This window comes from Anser cygnoides, chromosome 23 (assembly GCF_040182565.1).
Source record: "Anser cygnoides isolate HZ-2024a breed goose chromosome 23, Taihu_goose_T2T_genome, whole genome shotgun sequence".
NCBI lineage: Eukaryota > Metazoa > Chordata > Aves > Anseriformes > Anatidae > Anser > Anser cygnoides.
The window spans coordinates 3,464,179-3,484,830 of NC_089895.1; the positions used below are offsets into that span (position 1 = coordinate 3,464,179).

The 20,652-nt window shown below is 50.1% G+C and overlaps 3 protein-coding genes across 7 annotated transcripts in view; all 3 read left to right on the plus strand.

Annotated features, from left to right (window-relative positions):
* The first annotated feature begins 830 nt into the window (after positions 1-830).
* Positions 831-7,432, plus strand: SRM (spermidine synthase). Its single transcript, XM_048067746.2, has 8 exons — positions 831-1,174; positions 1,335-1,455; positions 1,783-1,875; positions 3,097-3,250; positions 4,079-4,162; positions 4,529-4,674; positions 5,602-5,724; positions 6,286-7,432. The coding sequence occupies exons 1-8, from the start codon at positions 846-848 to the stop codon at positions 6,301-6,303; spliced, it is 1,068 nt and encodes a 355-aa protein (XP_047923703.2). The 5' UTR covers positions 831-845; the 3' UTR covers positions 6,304-7,432.
* A 153-nt stretch (positions 7,433-7,585) lies between these two features.
* Positions 7,586-18,021, plus strand: CORT (cortistatin). Of its 3 annotated transcripts, XM_066982107.1 has the most exons (4): positions 7,586-11,918; positions 13,452-13,596; positions 14,899-14,994; positions 17,685-18,021. In XM_066982107.1, exons 2-4 carry the CDS (start codon positions 13,480-13,482, stop codon positions 17,886-17,888), a joined length of 417 nt encoding a protein of 138 aa, XP_066838208.1. In that variant the 5' UTR covers positions 7,586-11,918; positions 13,452-13,479; the 3' UTR covers positions 17,889-18,021. The 3 variants fall into 3 exon arrangements, with proteins under 3 accessions (XP_066838208.1, XP_047923705.2, XP_013043233.1); XM_048067748.2 differs by lacking the exon at positions 7,586-11,918 and having other exon boundaries at positions 13,333-13,596; XM_013187779.3 differs by lacking the exons at positions 7,586-11,918; positions 13,452-13,596 and having other exon boundaries at positions 14,348-14,994.
* Positions 18,022-18,112: 91 nt separating this feature from the next.
* The window catches only part of MASP2 (MBL associated serine protease 2), a 32,252-nt gene continuing 29,712 nt past the window's right edge, over positions 18,113-20,652 (plus strand). For 2 of the 3 annotated variants that reach the window (XM_048067738.2, XM_048067739.2), the window contains exons 1-2: positions 18,113-18,216; positions 20,001-20,164. The gene's annotated coding sequence lies outside the window, so the exon portion shown is untranslated. Of the gene's footprint in view, positions 18,246-20,000; positions 20,165-20,652 lie in introns of all 3 variants that reach the window. The other variant, XM_066982098.1, reaches the window with a different exon arrangement.

Genomic DNA, 20,652 nt, shown 5'->3' on the forward strand with positions numbered 1-20,652 from the left:
TAAAATCTGGCTGAATGGCTGAATACTGAAGAATGTCTCTGAAAAGAGGCAGTTGAATAGCAATTTCTTGAAGTGCATTTGCAGGGATTTGACAGTTCCCCTTCTTGTCAGCTTTATGACTTCTGATACTTTGATAATTGAAGAATGAGTAAAACTTTCTGAAAGCCCCATTGGCTGCAGACATACTGAAAGTACTTGGTTTCTTTAAGTTTTCTATTTACAGTTCTGTGCAAGGTAACGTTTCAAGGATGATCTTAAATGGAAAACAGAATATGGCTGAAATTATCTATAGAGGGGTGCTGCCAGAGCAGCATTGAAATGTTTTCAATTAAAATGTTTTCAGTGGCAGTGACTAGGGTACACCTATGGAGCGTGTGGAGTTGCAGCACGTGGGGTCCTACCCTCTCTTGTATCAGCATGCTGTCGCTCAGGATCACTGAAAAACCTGATTGAGCTCTTGGTATACCCGTGGTGAATTTCTCCCCCATCCTGCTCCTCGCAGCCCGGGCGCTGTTTCGTAAAGCTTCTGCCTGCCCGCGAGCAGCAGGAGGGGAGCCCCTTTCACCCATAAAAGCCTTTTCCCCAAAAACCGCTCCTTCGTTTGCCTCTTTCCCCTCCCTGGAGCTCGGCTCCCCCCGGCCTGCAGCTCCGCCGCCGGCTCCCCGGGAGGGGGGGGGCGCAGCCCCACGTGGCCGCGGGGCGCCGGCCTCCCTACCCTGCTGCTGCTGCTGCTGCTGGCGGCGGTGCTGGCGCTGCCGGCGCTGCTGCCGCTGCACCCACTGCTCTCGCTCCTGACGTCACGGCCGCCCCGAGCCAATGGGAGGCCGGCGGCTCGCGGCCCGCCAATGGGGCGGCGGCGGCGGCGCGCGCTGGCGGCCGGGGCCGGGGCGGCGCGTGGGGGGCCCTGCGCTGCGCCCCGCTCCGCGCCCCGGGCTCAGGCGGCGGCGGCGGCGGCGCAGGTGCCCGGCGGGGGGGGGGCGGCGGCGGGGCCGGGGCCGGGGCCGGGCTCGGTCTCGGTTCCCGGCGGGATGGAGCAGGGAGCGACGGCGCTGATCCGCGAGGGCTGGTTCCGCGAGACGTGCCGGCTGTGGCCGGGGCAGGCCATGTCGCTGCAGGTGGAGGAGCTGCTGCACCACCAGCGCTCCCGCTACCAGGAGATCCTCGTCTTCCGCAGGTAGCGGGGGCGGCCCGCGGGGGGGAGCGGCGGAGGCCGGCGCCATGCGGCGGGGCCTGGCGGGGCCGGGGGTTGGGGGGGAGCGGAGGGGGGGGGGGAAGCGCGGCTCCGGGCCCGCGGCGCGGCCCCGGCTCCAAGCCCGCTCCCCCGCTCTGCCCAGCACCACCTACGGCAACGTCCTGGTCCTGGACGGGGTGATCCAGTGCACGGAGCGGGACGAGTTCTCCTACCAGGAAATGATCGCCAACCTGCCCCTCTGCAGCCACCCCGACCCCCGCAAGGTGAGTCCTCCCCGGGGCCGGCCTCGGCGCCCCCCGTTCCCCTTTTCCCTCCGCTCCTCCTGGGGTCTGCGAGCGAGCCGTGCCCGCAGACCGGCCCCGTCCTCCCCGCTGCCTCGGCGAAATTTCAGCGTGGAGCTCGGCCACGGGAGCACCCACGCTCAGCACAGCCTCCCAGGCAGGCTGCGTGGCCCCCCGCTGCTGCACGCACCCGCACCAGGGTGGGACGAGCCCGAGTGGCGCTGGGCTCCCGGCCGTGGGCCACGCTGCGAGAGCTGCGCCCTGTCTCAGCTCACTGACGCCCCCGTTTCTCCCCTCTCCTTGTCCCAGGTGCTAATCATCGGTGGCGGCGACGGGGGAGTGCTGCGAGAGGTGGTGAAGCACCCAACGGTGGAGTCCGTGGTGCAGTGCGAGATCGATGAGGTGCGTTGGGCTGCGAGCTGCCTGGAGCTGCCCCGGGGCTTCGCTCAGACGCGCAGGCTGCCGGGCAAAAAGCAGCCGTACTTCTCAGCATCCGCGGAGCTGCTGCTGCTTCACCTGCTGTCCCTTGTCAGTAACGAGCGTGTTTGCTAACGGTTCTGCTGGCACGACACTGACAGCGCCACCTCTTTGCCTTGCGAGTCATCTACGTGGCAGCTGGCTGCCTCTCATGTGCTCTCTCTCGCACACGTACGGTAGAGGCCCTTCCAGGCCAGCGTGGGCCGAGCGTGGGATCTGGGGACTTGTGCTCTGGAGAAGGGGAGCTCTGGCGTTGTGAAGGTGCTGCTTTTCCCCTTCCCCTGCCGCAGAACAGCGCTTCTCCTGCCAGAGGAATAGTCTCTTTGTTCGGCAGCCTCCTTCCACTGAAAGCAGGAAATAAGCGGGGGGTATTTGTTTCCGTGACAGATGGGCTGCTTGTCCTCGGTCAGTTTGTTCTGATATTTTCCTTTATTAGAAAGTTTTGCTGTCTCCCTGAAGCAAGGCTGCGTTAGGAGTGAGAATTGCTGCTGTATGAGCCTCTGTACCCTGTCTGTCAAACTACGTAGACGTACGTGCTTGGTTTTGAACGAGCACGGCCTGACACCGGCGTTTTTTTTTGTCTCTGCCAGCTGTGAGAAGCTGGTAGTGTTCGGTGCAGTTGCTGGGCCTTGAGCCATTGCTGTCTTACACGTGGCTCGTAGGGGTTTCAAAGGGAAAACCATTTCACGAGGTCATGGATTACGACTGTGAAGTAGAGGTGGGGATGTTTCTCACATCTCATCCAGAAACCTGCTGCTGTGGTCTTATTTTTTAAAAAAAAGTCTTCAGTTGAGATCACCTCTGTCAGTGATGTCCCCAGGGAAAGCGAGCACAGAGCAGTCAGATCTGCAATCAGATTCTCGTAGTTCCTCAGGGAGCTTTTGAAGCTGCGAGTTCCTCTTGTTGAGTTTGGCACAGGCAGACAAACAGTGTCACTGAACCCTGAGGCCGTAGGAAAGGGCTGAGTGTAGTGTGTTGGCTGAAGATGCTGACAGCTCTTGAGGATCTAGCTAGTGAGTTGGATTTGTGCTGAAGGCATGGAAGGAAATGACTCATAGCGCTGTTCTTCGGGTTGCAGCTGCACGGTAGCCCGAGAAGCAGCTCCCTGTAGCCCCCACTGACCCGCTCGTGCTCTGTGTGTTGCAGGATGTGATCCAGGTATCTAAGAAATACCTCCCAGGGATGGCAGTGGGGTACTCCAGTGCTAAGCTGACCTTGCACGTGGGAGATGGTTTTGAGTTCATGAAACAAAATCAAGAAGCCTTTGATGTGATTATCACGGACTCGTCTGACCCCATGGGTAAGAACTGTGGCCGTACAAGGGTACTGCTTTCCACGCTCTCTCTGCGTTTCTCTTTTGACTACCTCCTGGAAGTAATGCTGGCCTGCCCCCAGGCTCCATTCAAGTGGAAAGGCCATCGCTGATTTGATTCTTTTGGTAGAGAAAGGGAAGGGTGACGACCAGAAAACGGTATTAATAAGGCTTTAAGCCCACTGTCATATTTCTCCCTTCAAAATTCAATTCTAGCAGCTACTGCTTTTGGCAACAAGGTGATCCTTGCATCCAGTGATCCCACAGGGAATACAGCACTGTGTTGGCAAAAACAGTTTTGTGCGTGTGCCCTCTAGTGAAGCACTGGCTTGCAAGCTCTTGGTGGATCTGCCTAGCCCAGAGGTGGCTGTAGTGAGGTTGCTGCGTTTTTGAAGGTGGGAACTGAGGGAGAAGGGACCAGCCATAGTTAGGGTGCCTGAGTTTCCTTCATTCTTGCTGCTGTTGCTTCTCTCAACACAGAGAGAGGCATCTCCAAGAGACTGACTGGAGCAGCAGTTCAGTTTGAACAATGCTCACTGAAGCAAGAGGCAGCTGCTAGGACTCTGGTAAAGGTCCCGGGGTTGCTATTGAGCAAAGCTAAAATCCTGTGGTTCTGCTGTGGTACATGTGGGCTGAACCCCAGGGTCAAAACTCTTTGCTTTCAGATCACCTCCAGCACTTGTGTTAACTGCAAAGCCATTTGAGGTGTCCTTTTTCCAGCGCAGATGTTATGTAGCCTGGGCATTGAGAAAACTCTCAGAAGCCTACCTTCTTTGCCTCCCTCTGGACATACCTCTTTACTCACTTTTCTCACAGGTCCTGCAGAAAGTTTATTCAAAGAATCCTACTACCAGCTTATGAAGACAGCCCTGCGAGAAGATGGCATTCTTTGCTGCCAAGGTGAGGGTGCTGTCTCTGGGCAGAGGTTGGTGCTAGATCGTTGTATGCAAAGTGTGAGGCTCAAAGGGGACTCTTCCTGGAGGGACGTGACGCAGGGAGTAAAATTCATTTCAGCCGTGACGCAGGGAATTAAATCCATTTTAGCTCCCAGGTATGGTCGTGGTTTTGATCCATATACGTCAGCTCATTAACTGCTGGACTGTGCTTAGTATAAAACTGGTGCAGTGGTCTTGTCTTGCCTTTGAAACCACATGCTGTGTGGAGTAAAGCAGGTTTGGACTTGGAGCTGCTGTTAACTTGGCACAGGCTTGTGCAGTGAAGAGGGGCAGCCCTCACCTTATGTCCTGTCTTGCTCTCTCCCCGTAGGTGAGTGCCAGTGGCTGCACCTGGATCTCATTAAGGAGATGCGTCAGTTCTGCAAGTCTCTGTTCCCTGTTGTGGAGTACGCCTATTGCACCATCCCCACGTATCCCAGCGGGCAGATTGGCTTCATGCTCTGCAGCAAGAACCCGGTGAGTTTCAGGCACCTGAAGTGCCCCTTTCTGCTCCCTGGAAGTACCCATAGAGCCTGCCCCAGGCGCTGTCTCTTATGGGGCCTGTGCTGTAGCCATGAGCAATAGCAGCTCAAGGGCCTCTAGGCTTCTGCGTGTCCCCAGCTCAGGGCACTAGAGCTATGATGCAGCTTGCTTAGTGCTCAATGAAATGCAGAGTTTACCAGTAACATAAACAGTTGCTTTAGAAAAGATCGTAGTTTCATCTCCAGTACAACTAACTTGTAAGGGTGGAGGCCAGTATCAATTTCCAGACCCTGTTCAGGCTTTGGCCTGTCGATGCTGGCTGTTTTAAAGCGGGCACCTGCCTGATAAGAATCAGCTTGCAACGTGCTCCTCTGCTCTTACAGAGGCCTCCAAGTGAGAGTCAGTGTCAGCATGTGAGCTGGTGACTCTGTCCACCTCCTGACCACTGAGGTCTGCTCTCTTCCCAATCTGCTGCCTTGCAGTTAGCTTGTAACGCAACTGTCACGTTGCTGTGGGGAGCCAGCAGCACTTCTGCTGCTGTGTTTGGTTTATCTGGGACACTGGCAGCGTGCGCTGTGCTTGACTTAACACAGATGTGGCTTCTGCTCTGACGAGCAAAAGCTTTGCTTCTTGGATGCTCAGGCACAATCTGACAGCTTCATCTGGCACATGGCTCGCACAGTCTGACCTCATATGCAGACATCTGTATACATCTGAACAAGGGCTAGTCGCATGAGGCACGGAGTAAACTCCAGCCCTTGGGGCCGGAGCTGCACAGAAACTTTGGCCTCATGCTGAAACAGAAATTCATCTGTTTTCCTGCAAGTCCTTTTGGTTCTCTGCCATGAGCTGGGATGCCCATCGTGCAGCGCTTTGCTTGTTACACAAACACTACAGAGCCACCCGGCTTCTTTATTGCAGAACACGAATTTCCGGGAGCCTGTGCAGCAGCTGTCAAGGCAACAAGTAGAGGAGAGGGATCTGAAATACTACAACTCTGATATTCATCGGGCAGCTTTCATCCTGCCGGAGTTTGCACGGAAGGTAAGCAAGGCTGTGCTACTACTCCTCCAGCAAGGATGAGGTGTGACTTTTCTTTGGCAGGATTGGGAGTACACAGGACTGAGGATTTCCTGCTGCCCTAAAGGCTTCTGTGGGCAAGTTGGAGCAGGGTGGCATTTTGTATGACACGGCAGCGAATGAGTCAGCCTAGTAAGACTGGAGTTCAGTTTGGAACTGTTCTTCGGGTTGGTGTCCCATGTCTCCATGGCAGATCCCTCCTGCTCCTAGCATAAACAAGTCCAAAAGCCTGCAGAACTGGTGTTTCCCACTGGAAAGCTCCAAAAGTCTTAGATAAAACCTGGTTGTGGTTTCTAGTGCAAACCAGAGAGTGTAAAAAGAATGGTTTGGTGTGGTTCAGGCTGCCTATTTCTGCATCATTCATTTCTTCACTGGCCACGACTGCAGGTTCTAGCAGAGAACATCCTCGGTGTCCCAGGGATGAGGGCGCGTGCCGTGGGTGTGTTTCAAAGCCTTGTTTCTGTCGAGGACTGCCAGAGCCGCCCCGGGTCTGTCCTGACACTCTTTGTTTTTGGCTGTCGCCAGGCCCTGAGTGATGTGTGAGACTGAGAAGCTGCTTCCTCCCTTCAAGTTGGACCCTGAGATCGTCAGTGATGTGGCGGGGACGTCCCAGCAGGCTGCAGATTGGCTCTCCGCTGTGTGGGATTGTTTAACCCTTTGCCAGCCAACATTCCCTTTGATGTGTTAAAGATGGGACATAAGCTAGACAAGAGTATTTAAAAGGTCCACTGACTTATTGCGTGAGGTCAAAACTGTTGTTTGCAGTACTGGAAATGTAACATGTCTTCTTCCTTTCTCTCTCCACTTTACCCATTCTAAATTTGCCCCCACCTCTCCCCAAACTGACACGATATATTTATAACTGACATGTATTTCTGTCTGGTGATCTTCTGAAACTTGGAAAAAGTCCAGGAGGTTCACCGACTCAGCCTTAAGCACAGAGAGCGAGATCTTTGTGCACAAAGTTACCTTGCTCTCTCCTAACAGGAGCTCCCTGCTGATGGGACGTTTTGACTGGTAACGGGTCTGAGCCTTGACGTCCCACTGCCCTCGCTGCAGCACAGCCGGAGGGGTCACGGTGCAAACTGTTGCCATTCACAGTAGGTCTCCCTCCAACCCTGATGGAGTAGCAGTATTAAACACCAGCCAGCCGGCCAGGCTGGCAGCAGAGTCTTGTGGCTTTTTTTTTTTTTTTAAAAAATTGGTTGGAAACAGAAGTGCTGAGGTACTAACAGGCCAACTCCTGTTCTTACCCCTGCCGTCAGAGTGGTTCCAAAGAGTGTTTATCAATACGGTGATAGGCGCTTTATATAAATAAATATAAATATATATATATAAAAAACAAACCTTAGATCCATTGCCTGCTGTTAAGTACTGATGCTGGGGAGTCGGTTGCGCTGCCAAATCTCTTATCTCAGTCGTGCTGAGATGCCTCAGGCCTGGGTATTAGCTAGCCGTTAGGAGGCATCATTATTTCTAATGCTGCCCCCAGAATCCCCAGACGCTTAAGTTGTTTTTCATTGCACTCTGTTGTGAGATGGATTTGCCTCCTCTTTACTTTTGTTTTAAAGACTCGGTTCCACCGCTGTGCAGTGGGGATCTTCCCAGCACAACCGCTGTGCGACTGTCACTCCCTTGCAATCAATTAAACACTCGGCTCTGGTTAAGGTGACATCAGTGTGGGTCGGTGTGCTTCTTTGGGGATGCTAACAGATTCTGGAAGTTTGCTGTGCTTGTCAGAAGACATCCGGGGCACTCAGTAGTGGGTGTCCCTCTTGTCTCTAGGGATGACAAATACCATCATAAATAACCTCTGAAGAGTGATCCCATTGCTTGTTTTGTGTTGTGACCTGACTGCCCAATAGCTCCAGCTTCTGCCCTCTGCGCTGCAGAAGTCAGTACCTTCTATACAAACTGTTCTCTAGTCCAAATGTTGCCTCTGAAACGCCTTCCCAAGCTGTTCTGTAGCTGCCCATCTCCCTGTAAGCGTAACTTAGTTCCTGTCAGTCGCTGGCCCCACTCAGCTGCACCAGCTTTTCCTCCAAAAATTGTGTTAGCTTAGTGGCTCTGAGGGCCTGAGCCATGGAATGAACTCAAGGTGCTGAACAGGCTGGGAACAGTCGCTAGGTGGCATCAGGAGAAGCCGAAAAAAAAAACCTACACTCCTACTGAGGGAGATTTTGGCTCGAGAGAAAACTAGGAGCAAAGTTTGCAATGGTTCAGGCTGAGCTTTGCCATAATTGTACAGCACAGGAGGTGCAGCCACTGCCTGCCTCCAGCAAGGGGTTTCTGTGGTGTCAGTACATACCCTCCTGTTTTCTCCCTTGGGAGATTTACCACTTTCCTGATTTTCCCTCCCAGTGTCAGTAAAGCTTTTTTGTGGTTATAAGGGTTTGCAAAAGCATTGCTGAGCTGCAGAGCTGAATCTGGATCATGTTTTGGTTGCGTTGAGAAAATCACAGACATTTTGTCGCTTAATTGTCTGGGTAACTCTCTCCCATAGCTACCAATCAGTAGATTTGTCCTCGTGCAGGAAGCTACTGACTCATTTTCATTGCCCAACTCTTCTATTTTTATTATAAAGAGCAGGCCAGGATAATAGAGGCTGGTTCCAGCTACCCCTCTTTAAATTGCTGTGGGACCTGAGTCCCATTCACCCTTGACAGAAAACTTCTAGCACCCTCCTTCCCCTGGAACAGGAATCAAGACTAGGACTGTAGTCCAGAAGGCCTTGGAGCAGCTGCCAACTAGTAACATGTTCAAGCCTTCCACCCACCCTTGGTGAGTACAACAATGCCCAGGAGCAAAAGAGCTCCCTCAAACCTGTTGCTAGCCTCCACACAGCTAACTCTTCCTTCTCTTTCTCTCCGAAGTTGTAAGTTCAGCGATTGGGCAGTGATGAGAACGGGAAGGTGAGGCTGTTTGCCATCCAAGGTGCACATGCTCTGTCCGCAGGGTCCCCTGTGCAATTTCTGCATAATTCCAAATCACTGTTCTTTACAGGCAGCATCAAATACTTCAGCGCCTTGCAGTAGGTGAAGACACCTCAGTGTCTGAATCAAGCACTCATGAGCAATGCAGCAAGAGAGGGAACATGAATTTGTGCATCTAGAGCTGGTTCCATTTGAACAGCTTTGAGCAGTTTAGGACCGTTAAAGTCACTCCTGTGCTGCTACCACAAGGTGTGCACACCATTTAAGCTGCTAGAGCAGTATTTGGCATGGCAGCCACGTGCCAGGCAGTTGTGTCTACAGATCGATTGTCCCTTCCACAGATGTATGGGGACTGAGCTGTTACGCTGGAGGATGCTGTGGCACAAGGATGCCAGGGATTGAAGAGAGACTGGCAATTTGGGTTATGCCCAACAGGAGGAAAGTAATGGGACCTCGTACAGAACTGAGCAGGAACCCTTGAAAGGTATCTGCAGTGTCTGCAGGTGGGCAACTGAAACACTTGAGTAACTTTTCTGGAGTTTTAGCTGGCTTTTGCCCAAGGCTAGTCAAGCAAGGCTGTTCGTAAGCAAAGATCCACAAAGATGCTGTTTGTCTAGACATGCTGCAGTCATGCTCCAGCACCTTATTAAGCTCGAAGCTGTAGGAACAGGATCAGGCTTTGTCCCAAGAACCATACAACACAGTATCAGTCAGAGCAGGTGGAGACAGACAAGGTAACGGAGACTAATGGGCTTCAGCACATCAACTGCTTAAGCCTCGTGGCGCCTTTTGAACTGTCAGACTCCCTGCTCTGCGCTTTACTCATTGAACTAACTCAATTTTTAGGAGTTCAGAAAAGAGCTTAAAAAAATTAAGAGAAATCTCTTGCCTATATCTCTTGAGCCCTTTCAGCTAGTTAATTGGCATGAGCATCTTATTCATCTAGAGCTAATGTTAGCGAGGCCTGGCTGAATTATTGATGGAGCTTGGCTGGAGCAAGAGAGACTGCTGAGGTAGGAATGACAATTCATCTTTCATCAGAGAGCAGCAGCCTCAATAAGCAAACAGTCAAAAGAAGTAATAACAACTGCCACCAAGTTCAGGGAGAGGCCAGTTCCTCTGATAAAATGGTGGGGGAATAAGAGGCAAAAGCGTGGACAAAAGCATGAAACAGCAGCTCAGTCTAGACAAAGTCAGACGAAATGTCACTAAAAAGTAAGATGAGAATTTTAACTAAGTTAAATGCTGAGAAGTCTCGGTGAAGCTCTTTCGTGGCCGTGTATAGGATGGAATTAAATGCTTTTAAAACATGCAGAAGGTGGGGAATTAGAGCCAGGGGATCTCAATTATAGCACAGCAATGTGTGAAGCAGATGAAGGCAGGGGGTTCTTTAGGAATGTTAGGGATCTCGGTGGCAGCCTCTCAAGGACACCAGCTCCTTGGTGGGGTGGGACCCGTGGGAGGGGGCTGCCCTCTCCTTGGTACTGAACGGCTGCTGCAGCCCACGGCCAGGCATGGCCAAGAGGGAATTTGCTTCAGAAGGCTAATTCTGCAAGCCAGGAACCAGGGCAAGATGACGTATCCGATGACCTTGCATGCGCTTCAGCTGCGGGAGAGGAATAACCAGAACCTCACCCTAGAGCGTGCGTGAATTCTCGTGTAAAGCTCTCCCTGCCAAGCAGTCCCTTCTGGGTGCTGGCAGCCTCCCAGTCCCGCGTGCTAACGTCAGTGGCCTGCTCTTTGTGATCGAATTCCCACGAGGTACAGAGCATGCGCCATCCTCCGGGAATCCCTTGCCACCGATGGGATGAGTCTGCTGTAACAGAGGTCAGTTCATGTGTCATTAGGCTGTAACCCCAAGCATCCTCAGCCTGCTTAACAGCCCGAAATGCCTCCTGCTTGGAGCCAGGCAAAACGTTCTCAGTGGAAAACAGCGGTATTTTGAAACAGGTGTCTCATAGCAAGTAGTTGCTTTTTTGAGGAGGATTTTTTTTAGTGGAAAAACTGAAATGTTTAACTTTGCGTATTGAAATAAAAGGTTCTGAGCCTACCACTGAAGCATTGTGCTCGCCCTCCCTTCTTCATCCTGCAGTCCCCTTGAGGCTGACGGACAGAGAAGGCAGCACAACTTCCCCAGCTCTGCTTCCCCAGAGAGCCATAACATACTTGTAGTCGTGTGTGCTCTGACAGCAGCATCCCTGCGGTATTCCCCTCCTCCTCCCTGCACCTGCTCTGCAGCTCTTATCAGAGATGAGCGGGAGCTGTGGGCTCCAGCCCACGCTCAGGCAGTCTCTTCCTTGGGTTTGTTAGATTAGAGCCGATGAAAGCCGTGGCTGGAACAGCCACCTGAATGCTTCTCCAAGTCCTCCGGGGAGTGCGATGCAAGGCAATATTGCAGGCCTGGCCTGATAAATGAGCTGTGATTTCAGGCCCATGAACAAATTGGTTTCCCCTTCTAGGATGGCTTGCCACTGTCAGCTGCCTATTGCTTTATTTATTGCATTGCCCTTTGCAACTAGGGACTCTTGAGGGCAGACAGGAAGGCTTCCAGTGACAGAAAAGCAGAAGTATTTCAGCCCTTCTTGAGCTGCAATTGAGTGCCTCACCTTTGGGAACCAGACATTGTTCTGGGAGCCTGATGCAATTCTACTACGTGCTTCACAAAGACCTGATGGTCTGAATTCAGACCAGGCAACAAACGGGCAGAAGACAGCAAATATCCGAGCCATAGAGGAAAGCAATTGAGAAATTATCTCATTCCTTAATGTGGCATTTGGTGCCATACCTGGTGTTTGCTTTTGTGTTCCAGCAATGCCCAGTCTTCACTGCTGTTCAGACACACTGATGAGAGGGCAAGGACCTCCTTCCTCAAAGACAAAACCTCTCCTATTGCGTATTACTTGTTCACCCTTTATCACAAGAAGATGGTTGTTGTCTTACACGATGGTGTAAGCTTACTCTGCTATGCTCCTGAACCCGCTCTGCATTACTGCTGAAGCCACCCTTACTGTGAGCCAAGGTCCTTGGTGTCCACCCAGGCCTTTTCAAGTTAGTCTGTGCTGAGCTTCCATCTGGAGCATCCCCACCTACCAGGCTCCCTTGGACATGTTCACAGGCATGCTGACTTCAGATAGATCTGCCCTCGTTGTAAAGTGGTAGAAACACACTGAAACCATACGCAACTCCAAACAGAAGAGAGCATCGAGGAAGACGACTTCTGAAGGGGTGAGTCAGATAATTGAGACAGATAAAGTTGTTGAGAGGAAATTAAGGGAGGACCTTAAATTTCCCTGTACAATTATAAGCATTTATGGGTTGGAAAAGACAAATTTGGGCCACCTGAAAGGTCCGCCAGCCAGTGTGGTAGGGAATAGGAAACAGTAAGAATAAAGAGAAATCCTGGTGCTATATGTTGATGTGTTTCCAGTTACTAAAAATCAAGTTGTATCGCTAGGGAGTTATTCTGCTTCCTTTGGAAAGGAGGCGGTGCTATAGCCTGCGACCGGGATGTGGGCAGCAGTGAAAGTAATGGAACCAGCAGGGTCTCTGCAAAGGGGCCAGAGGACCAGAGCTTGAGGAGGACTGACTGAGGGGAAGCAGCAGAGGAGATGTGAGGAAAGGGAAGGACACTAGGGAAGATGGAGGAATCTGTAAAAAAGGAAAAGAAGTATCTTTTCTGAAAGATGCTATAGCAGAGCAGCTGCGAAAACTTGTTTGGATTTAGAGATCCAGTCCCACTTGTGGACACTGAGGTCTAAGTACTCCGATGTGCCTATCCCCCTGGTCCCAGCTGGGAGGAGACCCCAGCCTTGCCCAGGCTAGAAGTGCAGGCTTTGGTTGCACTGTGCAGGTCAGCAGAGCCACAGGTTTGGTGCTGGCGTGTCTGGGCAGAAACTCGCTCCAAGCCACCCCCCTCAAGAGACAGCAATTATTTTATTATTGCCCTTTAATCCCAGGGCAGACTTGCTGCAGGCTGGTCGCTGTTTACATCTCTGCGGACCTTCCCAGAAGCGGATCTGCTCTGGCCCAGCACATCATCCCTTTTTTAGAAGAAGAACATTGTCATACTTGTGACCCCATTCGCTCAATGAAGCATTACAGAAAACAGCCCATTCTGAAGGCAAAGCTGCACACAAAACCATATTTATTAGAACAAGCAGTTTGGTTAGACCAGATGGCCCCCAGCATGGAGACCTGGTTGCACTGTTTCTGCTGTCTGTCCAGCTTTTGGGCTAATCAGCCCGTGAGGTTTAGTCCTGCCTTGTAAGCAACGGTACAGAATTCACCTTCTGCCTGCCTGTCAGCCCAGGCACATCTCACACAGGTACATGCCCTTTGTTCCCCTTGAGCAACCAAGTGTGCTTTCTCCATTTGCTATTCTCCTGCTTTTACCTCTCCTGGAGCAAATCGGCTGTGGGTCATTTAGCAAGTCCCCGTGATTTGCTTACTTGCTGGAGCCTGCTATTTCGCTGCTCCCTGTCTCGAGCCCCAGACAGGCTGGGAAGTGTTTGACAGAATCCATTATGAAGGGGTAATACAGCAATTCTGATAAACTAGCAAGATCAGTTTAAAAAGAAATGGGTAATGTTCCATCTGAAACTGACGCATGGAAGTTTGCTCTCACAAGGAGGGATGAGAAGCAATGGGGTTACAAAGCTCTCAGAAAACATCATTTCTGGATTCAGTTTACTTGCTGGATTGTCACTTTTCCCCACAAGTCTGCATTACTTTGAATTTTTTTTTCTTCATAACTTTCAGTGAGGGAATCCAGGATTCCTTTGCAGAAATGTATGGAAGAGATGGCATCTTTTCTCTCAAGAGCATCCAGAGTGGTGTAACTGGCATTAGGAGCTGGATTTGCAGGCAGAGATTCATCGTGCTGCTTCCAGGACCTGTGGCACTGGTAAGAAGTGGAAGTGGGGAACAGGTTGTTCATGCTTTCTGTTCTTAGTTCTACCACGGCATCCCTTTGGCCGAGTCACCTCGCTGTATTTTTTTATGTGCTAAATTAGTATAACCATTTACCTTTAGACTGTTGGGGTTAGTTGTTAAGGTCAGAAAGGGAACTTGCCACAAGGTGAGTGCTTCTGGAGAAAGGGTTAGTTGGGAGTTGAGATCCTTAGCTCTGTGTGCATATCACAGAAAGGAGACAGCAGATGCCATCCCCACACGACAGGGGCAATGGAAAGCAGGCAGCAGTGCTTAAAAGTACCTTCTGTGGGCCCACAAACCAGTCTCACAGGTGTGATAGCATTTTGTGCTAAGGGAGAGACATTCTTAAGTCCTGCTAACCAAAGACCAGAGATGGCTGGAACACGTACCAAGCAGCCTGCAGTCAGTGTCAGCACATCACAAGCTTTTTTCTAAAATCTCATTGAATAGAGCAGCTTCAGCTTTGACCAGCCTTTCAGTACTTTCTTTTCCCTGTAATACATTTAAATCCAGCATCTCCAACTTGCGATTCGCTGTGTTGACCTATACTTTTGGGATTGGTTCAAGACACATTGAAACAATAATAGAAACAACCAATAACCACCAACTGGCTTCCAGGTAGCCTGAAGTACATTTGCAAGATATTAATATTACTGCATAGCTGCAACCTGTGTCCCCATGTTACCAATAAAGGGGAAGACAGGCATACTGGTGTTCCACTGTGAGATGTGTCGCTGGATGCAGAGATCTAGGTCCAAAAACCCCTCGAGTCCAGAGCTGTTTGGACATCAAGGGCTGAGGGTCCAAGTCTGTATCTATACTGGTAGCCAGAAGTTTTGCCTCTTCCCTCTGAATCATCCAGCATTGGCCAGAGGTTTGTGCAAGCTGGTGGCCTATTCTAGCCAACATTATGTTCCCAAGCAGAATTCAGCTAACTAGGGGAGGCACAGATAGTGCCTACAATTTGTGGGGGTGAAGAAACAGCATGTTACTGGAGAGTCCCAAACCTTTGCTTCCTCAGTGTCTACAGGTCTGGCACATGGAAAGCCCAGAGGCACTGAAGTATCCCACTCAAGCAGCCAAGTGTTAACAACCTCTCCAAAGTCTAATTTGCCTTTGATATAGACTTAATTGTTTGCGTCACCCACTGGGCTAGGGGGAGGGCTATAAAAGGGGCTGCAGCCATTGTCTGAGACAGAAGAGAGCCCAGAAACAGCTCCCTCTCCCAGTCTTCCTAATTCAGCACGGTAGTCACAGCCTGTACATCATGCAGCTGGTGGCCAGCCTGGTGTCCGTTCTGCTGCTGGTGTGGAGCGTGAGAGCCACTGCACTGCCCGGAGAAGAGAGACTCGCATTACAGAACAGTAGGGTGAGTATAATGCACCCTGTGCAGGAGGATGGGTGGGATGGGAGCATGCAGAAGCAAGCTGAAGCCAGGGGAGGGGTAAAAAGGGCAGTTGGGCTTTACCTGATGTAAACACTTCTACATTTCTGTGTTTCAAGGCATTACAGCTTCATGCACTGCTGAAGCAGGGGTTATTACTATAGCTTGCTAGCCAGTTTATTTAGGAAAGGTACCAGGGCGGACTCCAGAGATCTGTAAAAGTGAAGTCTGAACTAAGGAAAAACTGGCAAAGAGAACAGAGCAGAAAAGAGATGGAGAAGGTGAAAATAAGATTGCTGAAAGATCATGAGAGAATGAAGCAGAGTACGAGGGAGGGAGAGAAAAGATACATAATTGGTAAAATGATCAAGGGAGATGATATTTTAAATAGGACTCATGGGAAGGACAAATGTTTAAAAGATGGGTTCAGTAGGAAAGTAACAGAGGAATAATAAATGAAGTAATTATATCAGAATAAAATTGCTTTTTCCAGAGTAGTATTCACAAGGGGAGTTATACCGACATAGTTCTGCTAGAATAATTACACTCTGAACCAGCACAGCTCTATGCAGTGGCAGAACTTATTATAGCAATATAATTATCCTACCAACTGGCAAAACTCTAATGTTATAATAGCTACACCACTATAATAACTTTGTTTCGCTGGACTATTTCCCTAAGAGGCCAAAGGGGTAGGAGACAATAGCATAACGTTATCACAAGCAAGCGCTCAGCGCTGCTTGCCCTTGCCCCGCAGTTTTCTCACCTGCTTGTTCCTTGCCATCCCTGAGGTTCCTCTGAGCTGTGTTCAGTCACACTCTGCCGCTCCAGTTCACAGCTGTATCTGTAATACTGCTATTATTTTTGTCCTCGATAGGAGCTACCCTGACAAGTGAAGGATCCCAACGTTGGTTTCAAAGGCACTAACTTCTCCTTTGTGCATAACCATATCATTCTTTCTGTCTTAGTGCTGGCTCCAGCTCATGCATCAGTGTCTTGCTGCTTTAGGAGTGGTTTCACATCCCATTAACAACAAAACTGGCTGTAAGAAAGAAACATACAGTGTGAGGTGCTAGGGATAGCTTTCTGTTAGAGATCAGGGCTTCTGCAGCTGGCTGGGATTAACCCTTCTGGGGATAACTGTAAACTTTCAGCCATACATTCTTACAGTAATGTATCCAGTGCTTAAAAAGTGAACTCTATCTGGAGGAAATGCTAGCTGCCAGGAAAAAAAGAAACAAGTTATATAGAACAAATCAGTAAGTAAGGCTCTGCTAAAAATGTATTCAAGTGTAATGACTCTCAGTCTTCTACAAGGTTTCTTACAAAATAATGACTTCAGTATCTATCAAAATAGACATAATGATTCACTTTAGAGCATTCTACGAACTGAAAAAAATGTTAAACACCGTTGAACCAATGTCTACAGTCACCACTGTAGACTGTAACTCAGACAAATGGTTTAAGTATGAAGAATAACAGGATTCAATGCATAAACTACCATGAAATGGATAACAATGCAAAAGGAAGATCTGTACATTCTGATGTGCTGGTGGAAGCAGTACAGGGAACTGAGCACCTACCCAAAGGTGTGCCATAACCCACCAGTGCTAAGGTCTCTAGCTGCTTCCAAAGAGTCTTCATCTCACACAACTCAGGAACAGCAAAAAACAGAAAGGATGTTAGCAATGGATTGGTGCAGGGAAGAGCTGTCTCATTTCACTAACAGCCACAGCCGAGCATGCATAAGGAATATCCTCTAACAGCCGTCTGATCTCTGCCACCCCTGAGTCTGAAGCAGCTAGTTCATCTCCTGAGAGTTTTAGTATAGCTACTTCATTTCTCTTCACTAAGGAGCTGAATCTTTAGCAGATGGCTTTTAACGTCACAGGGCTCGTCTGTGGCTCTACTTGGAGCAGGTTATTTCAAAATATAGCACTTACAGCTAGGAAAGCAGCTTATGAGGAAGACGTGACCCAGGAGACACATTTAGCTGAGTTCCCAAGTCCCAGCCCATCTCCCTAAGGTTCAAGACACTTCTGTACCTTCAGCGCAGGACTAGGAATCCAGGATGGGCACAGACTGGCTTTTATCTTTTCTTCTGCTACAAACATGGCATCTAATTTCTCTTTGTGTGGAAACAAGTTTTGTAATTAGTGCTAAGAAAATGCTTCAAAAATATCTGTAAACATTCTGTGAAGGAAACTCAATACAATTGCCACTGCCTGTATTTGTCCACCTTTTGAGCTCACCAAATGGTCCTTAGCAAATGCTGGTGCCAACAGAGACAGTGGATAGATACAATCCAACCCTCTCCTGTGTTACATTGAATTCTCAGCATTTTGTGGTGGGTTGTGGCCCCCAGTGTGCTCGATTTAACATTGTTCAGTATTCTCTGCCTCTTCCCTGACCTTCCCAAAATGGATGCTGGACAGTCAGGGCAGTGAAGGGAGCCTGGGCTTACTAGGAGAGAAGGCAGCTTGGCATTCACTGAAATTTAATTAGCACAAGCAGCGAGGGACTTTACAGCTAATTTGTACCTATTTGTTAGCAGCTCCTTTCCAGTTACAACAATGTACATACTCCTTCCCTGGCTGAGCTCTGCAAATTATCTGGGGGGGATGTCTGCAGGAGGGCTGGGACCTCTGTCACCTTCCCCTGCTCTCTGTCCACAGGAGCAGACCAAACTCCGGAAAGATGCCATACTGAAGATGCTGGCGGGGCTGCTGGAGAGCGTGGATGTGGCCTCCCCGGACCTTGAAGAAGAGGGCAAGCTGGAGGAGGAGCGGGCGACGCTGGGGCGACTGGCCCAGCTCTCGCAGCGGGACCGCAAGGCCCCCTGTAAAAACTTCTTCTGGAAAACCTTCACCTCCTGCTAGTGACACCCTGCCTGGCCCCGCTGGGCTCCTTGCCTGCCCGCCTGTGAACACCCGTCCCGTCCCCCGAGCTCCCTTCCTTTACTCCTGAACCCTTAAGAATAAAGCATGGCGCCTCGGGGACTCGTGTCTGCCTCTCTGCGCCCTGCTGGGCCGGGCCACCAGGGGCTGGGGGGGGCCATTGGAGGTGGCCGCCATCTTGGGAGGTGGCCATTTTGAAAGAGGGCTTCGCAGCCATGAGGGGGCTCAGGGTGGGTGGTGGGGCTGAGGCTCTTTCTCTCCCCAGTCCTTAAGGCCCCCACAGCTGCTTCCTCATCCTCTGAGGGACCAGGTGCGTGTGTGCAGCCCTGCTGTGGTGGGGTAAGGCCCAGGAACTGCCTTTGCCCTGGCTGTCCTTGGGCAGCAACAGTTTGGGACGTGATAGAGCCCTTTGGGGGAGTCCCCAGTCAGGAAAAGGTGTCACAAGCACTTAGAGGGGATGTTTTGAGCCTGGGTATGTAGGAGAGCAGCTCCCTTTGCCCTTTTCTTTACTGGCTGTGGTTGGGGGGGGGGATGCGCCTGTCTTCATCCCAGCCTCAAGGTACAGGGATGTGGCGGAGGGGTGGCTGGGGCTGTGGGAGGAGGGCCTGGCCCTGGTCTGCCTTTGGTGTGACAGCAGGTTGAGAGCAGCTCTGTGGTGCCATTTGGCTGTAAGTATGCCTGAAATGTTGGGCTCTGCATCTGAACTGGGCTGGAGTAATCCCATGATCCAGGCTCCACTCTGGTTCTCTCACGGTTTCTTGGAGTCCTGTCACCTTGTTTTAAAAAAGCTCACAATACTCCACATTTCTGCTGCTCCTCTTCTTGGGTGCCCTTTGCTGTCTCCACAGCAGTAAGGACTGTGGCTATATTTCTTTTGGCTCACTGAGGAACTTGTTGAAGCTCCATTTTGGAATTGTATAGATTTTATAGGTAGACATGTCTGAGGTATTTGTAGGAGGCAGCTGGGGTCCTGTTCTTGCATATTTAGGTCTGATTTGCAGGAATACCTTGCGGGGGGGGGGGGGGGGGGGGGGGAGACATATGACATTCAGTTGCTCCATTTTGCTTAAATTCTTAGTAGCAACAGTTTGTGTTGGGGTGCTGTGTTGTATTTCTGGAAACAGTCACACAAAGAAGGCAAGTTACTGAGCCTGCCTGCATAGCCTGACTGGCCACTGGTGAAAACTAGAAGGAAATTATTTGTAGTGGCTTGGTTTTGAGCCTTTACATTCTGTTTTTGGAGGCTGGTGACCATGAGGTATCTCATCTCCAAGCAGCCTTTTGGATTAATCAGCAGCCAGCCTGTTTTCTTACAGTTGAAGTAACGCTTCAGACTCCCCCGCTCTCCCTGAATAATGAGTGATACAACCACTCCGGCACCCAGACGGCTGGCTTGCCTCTGCCACTTTGCTCTGTGTCAGGCTGCATTTTCACTGCCTCGTTTGCCATAGAAATTTCTGGCTGTGTCTCTCTGGCTTGCAGGAGGAGTTAGAGCCCTGTGGCTTGTTTTATTTTTCACTCCATAATGAAAAATAAGATCCTTGCTGGGGGAACTCAGTGACTCAGTGTATGGGTAATGGGATATGGAGCTTTCCAGCTGTGTTGCCTGGAGCACCCAGCTGGGATGCAGGAGACCTGGTTTTATGTCTTGCTTTGCTGCTGGCATCCACATTTTATCATTACTCCCCTTTTAATACCTCAGTTTCCCTGTCTTTATAATGGGGTGGTGATTCTTGTCTCTGTATTATTTTTCTAAAGGTAGATGGATGACAAGTTCCACCTAAGAGCCGTTATTGTTAAGACCTGTGTTGCAGCATGAGACCAACCAAGATACTAGTATCTTGGAAGTATTCTAGTAGGAGTTGCCTTATTGTCTACTGCTAAATCTCGCCGGAGATAATAATGCTGAAGACTACGTGTGATGAAAAGGAGACACCCCACAGCCCATGGAGATAGGGATTACCCCTAACAGAAACTGCTAGTTCAGCAAACTGCACACTGTATTATTTAGTGGTTCCTGGAGGAGAGAGTAGTGAGGCTATTCTCGAGGTTGGAAGTCAAGCTGGAAGTTGAACTCTTCTTTCATCCCTGCAGATGGTTCCTGCTAATGCAGGCAGAGGCGCACTGGCTGAGCACCAAACAGGAAGTCTGCACCACCAGTGCACGTGCTGTGGACAGGGGCCAACACAGTTGAGCCAGCTTTTTTCATCAGTGCTGAAATCAGTGCTTGAGCTGGATACGATTCTGCAGTTTCCTTGGTAAGTCGGTGTGCTGAGGCTGAAGTGATGCTAGATCCTGCCTAATGACAGCATTTAAAAGTAGTGACTGTAGCATGGTAAATCACGTTCAATGGGGGGGCATAACTGAAGAGTTATAAATGGTGTCATATATGGGGGTTTTATTATTTAAATGTTTCACTAAATAATTGTGGGTCTTATAATAGTATATGTCAAGTAGAAGGGACAGAGTTTTGATGCAATAGCCAACGCATTTTAAAATCACAGCTCAGAATACTTGTGCGTGTGCACATGTATGAATGAGCAAATGAATAATGTCTATGCGTTGTCTCCAGATTAAGAAAACAGAGAACAAGTGGAAAAGACATGCATTATTTTACTAGGAGACAAGCTTTAAAAGGCAGTTGTACGCGTTGATCACCTAATTCAGTGTATGGTACGGTGGTAATCACAATATACATACATATACACACACTCCCCTCAAGCTATCTCTTGCTTATGTGTAAAGC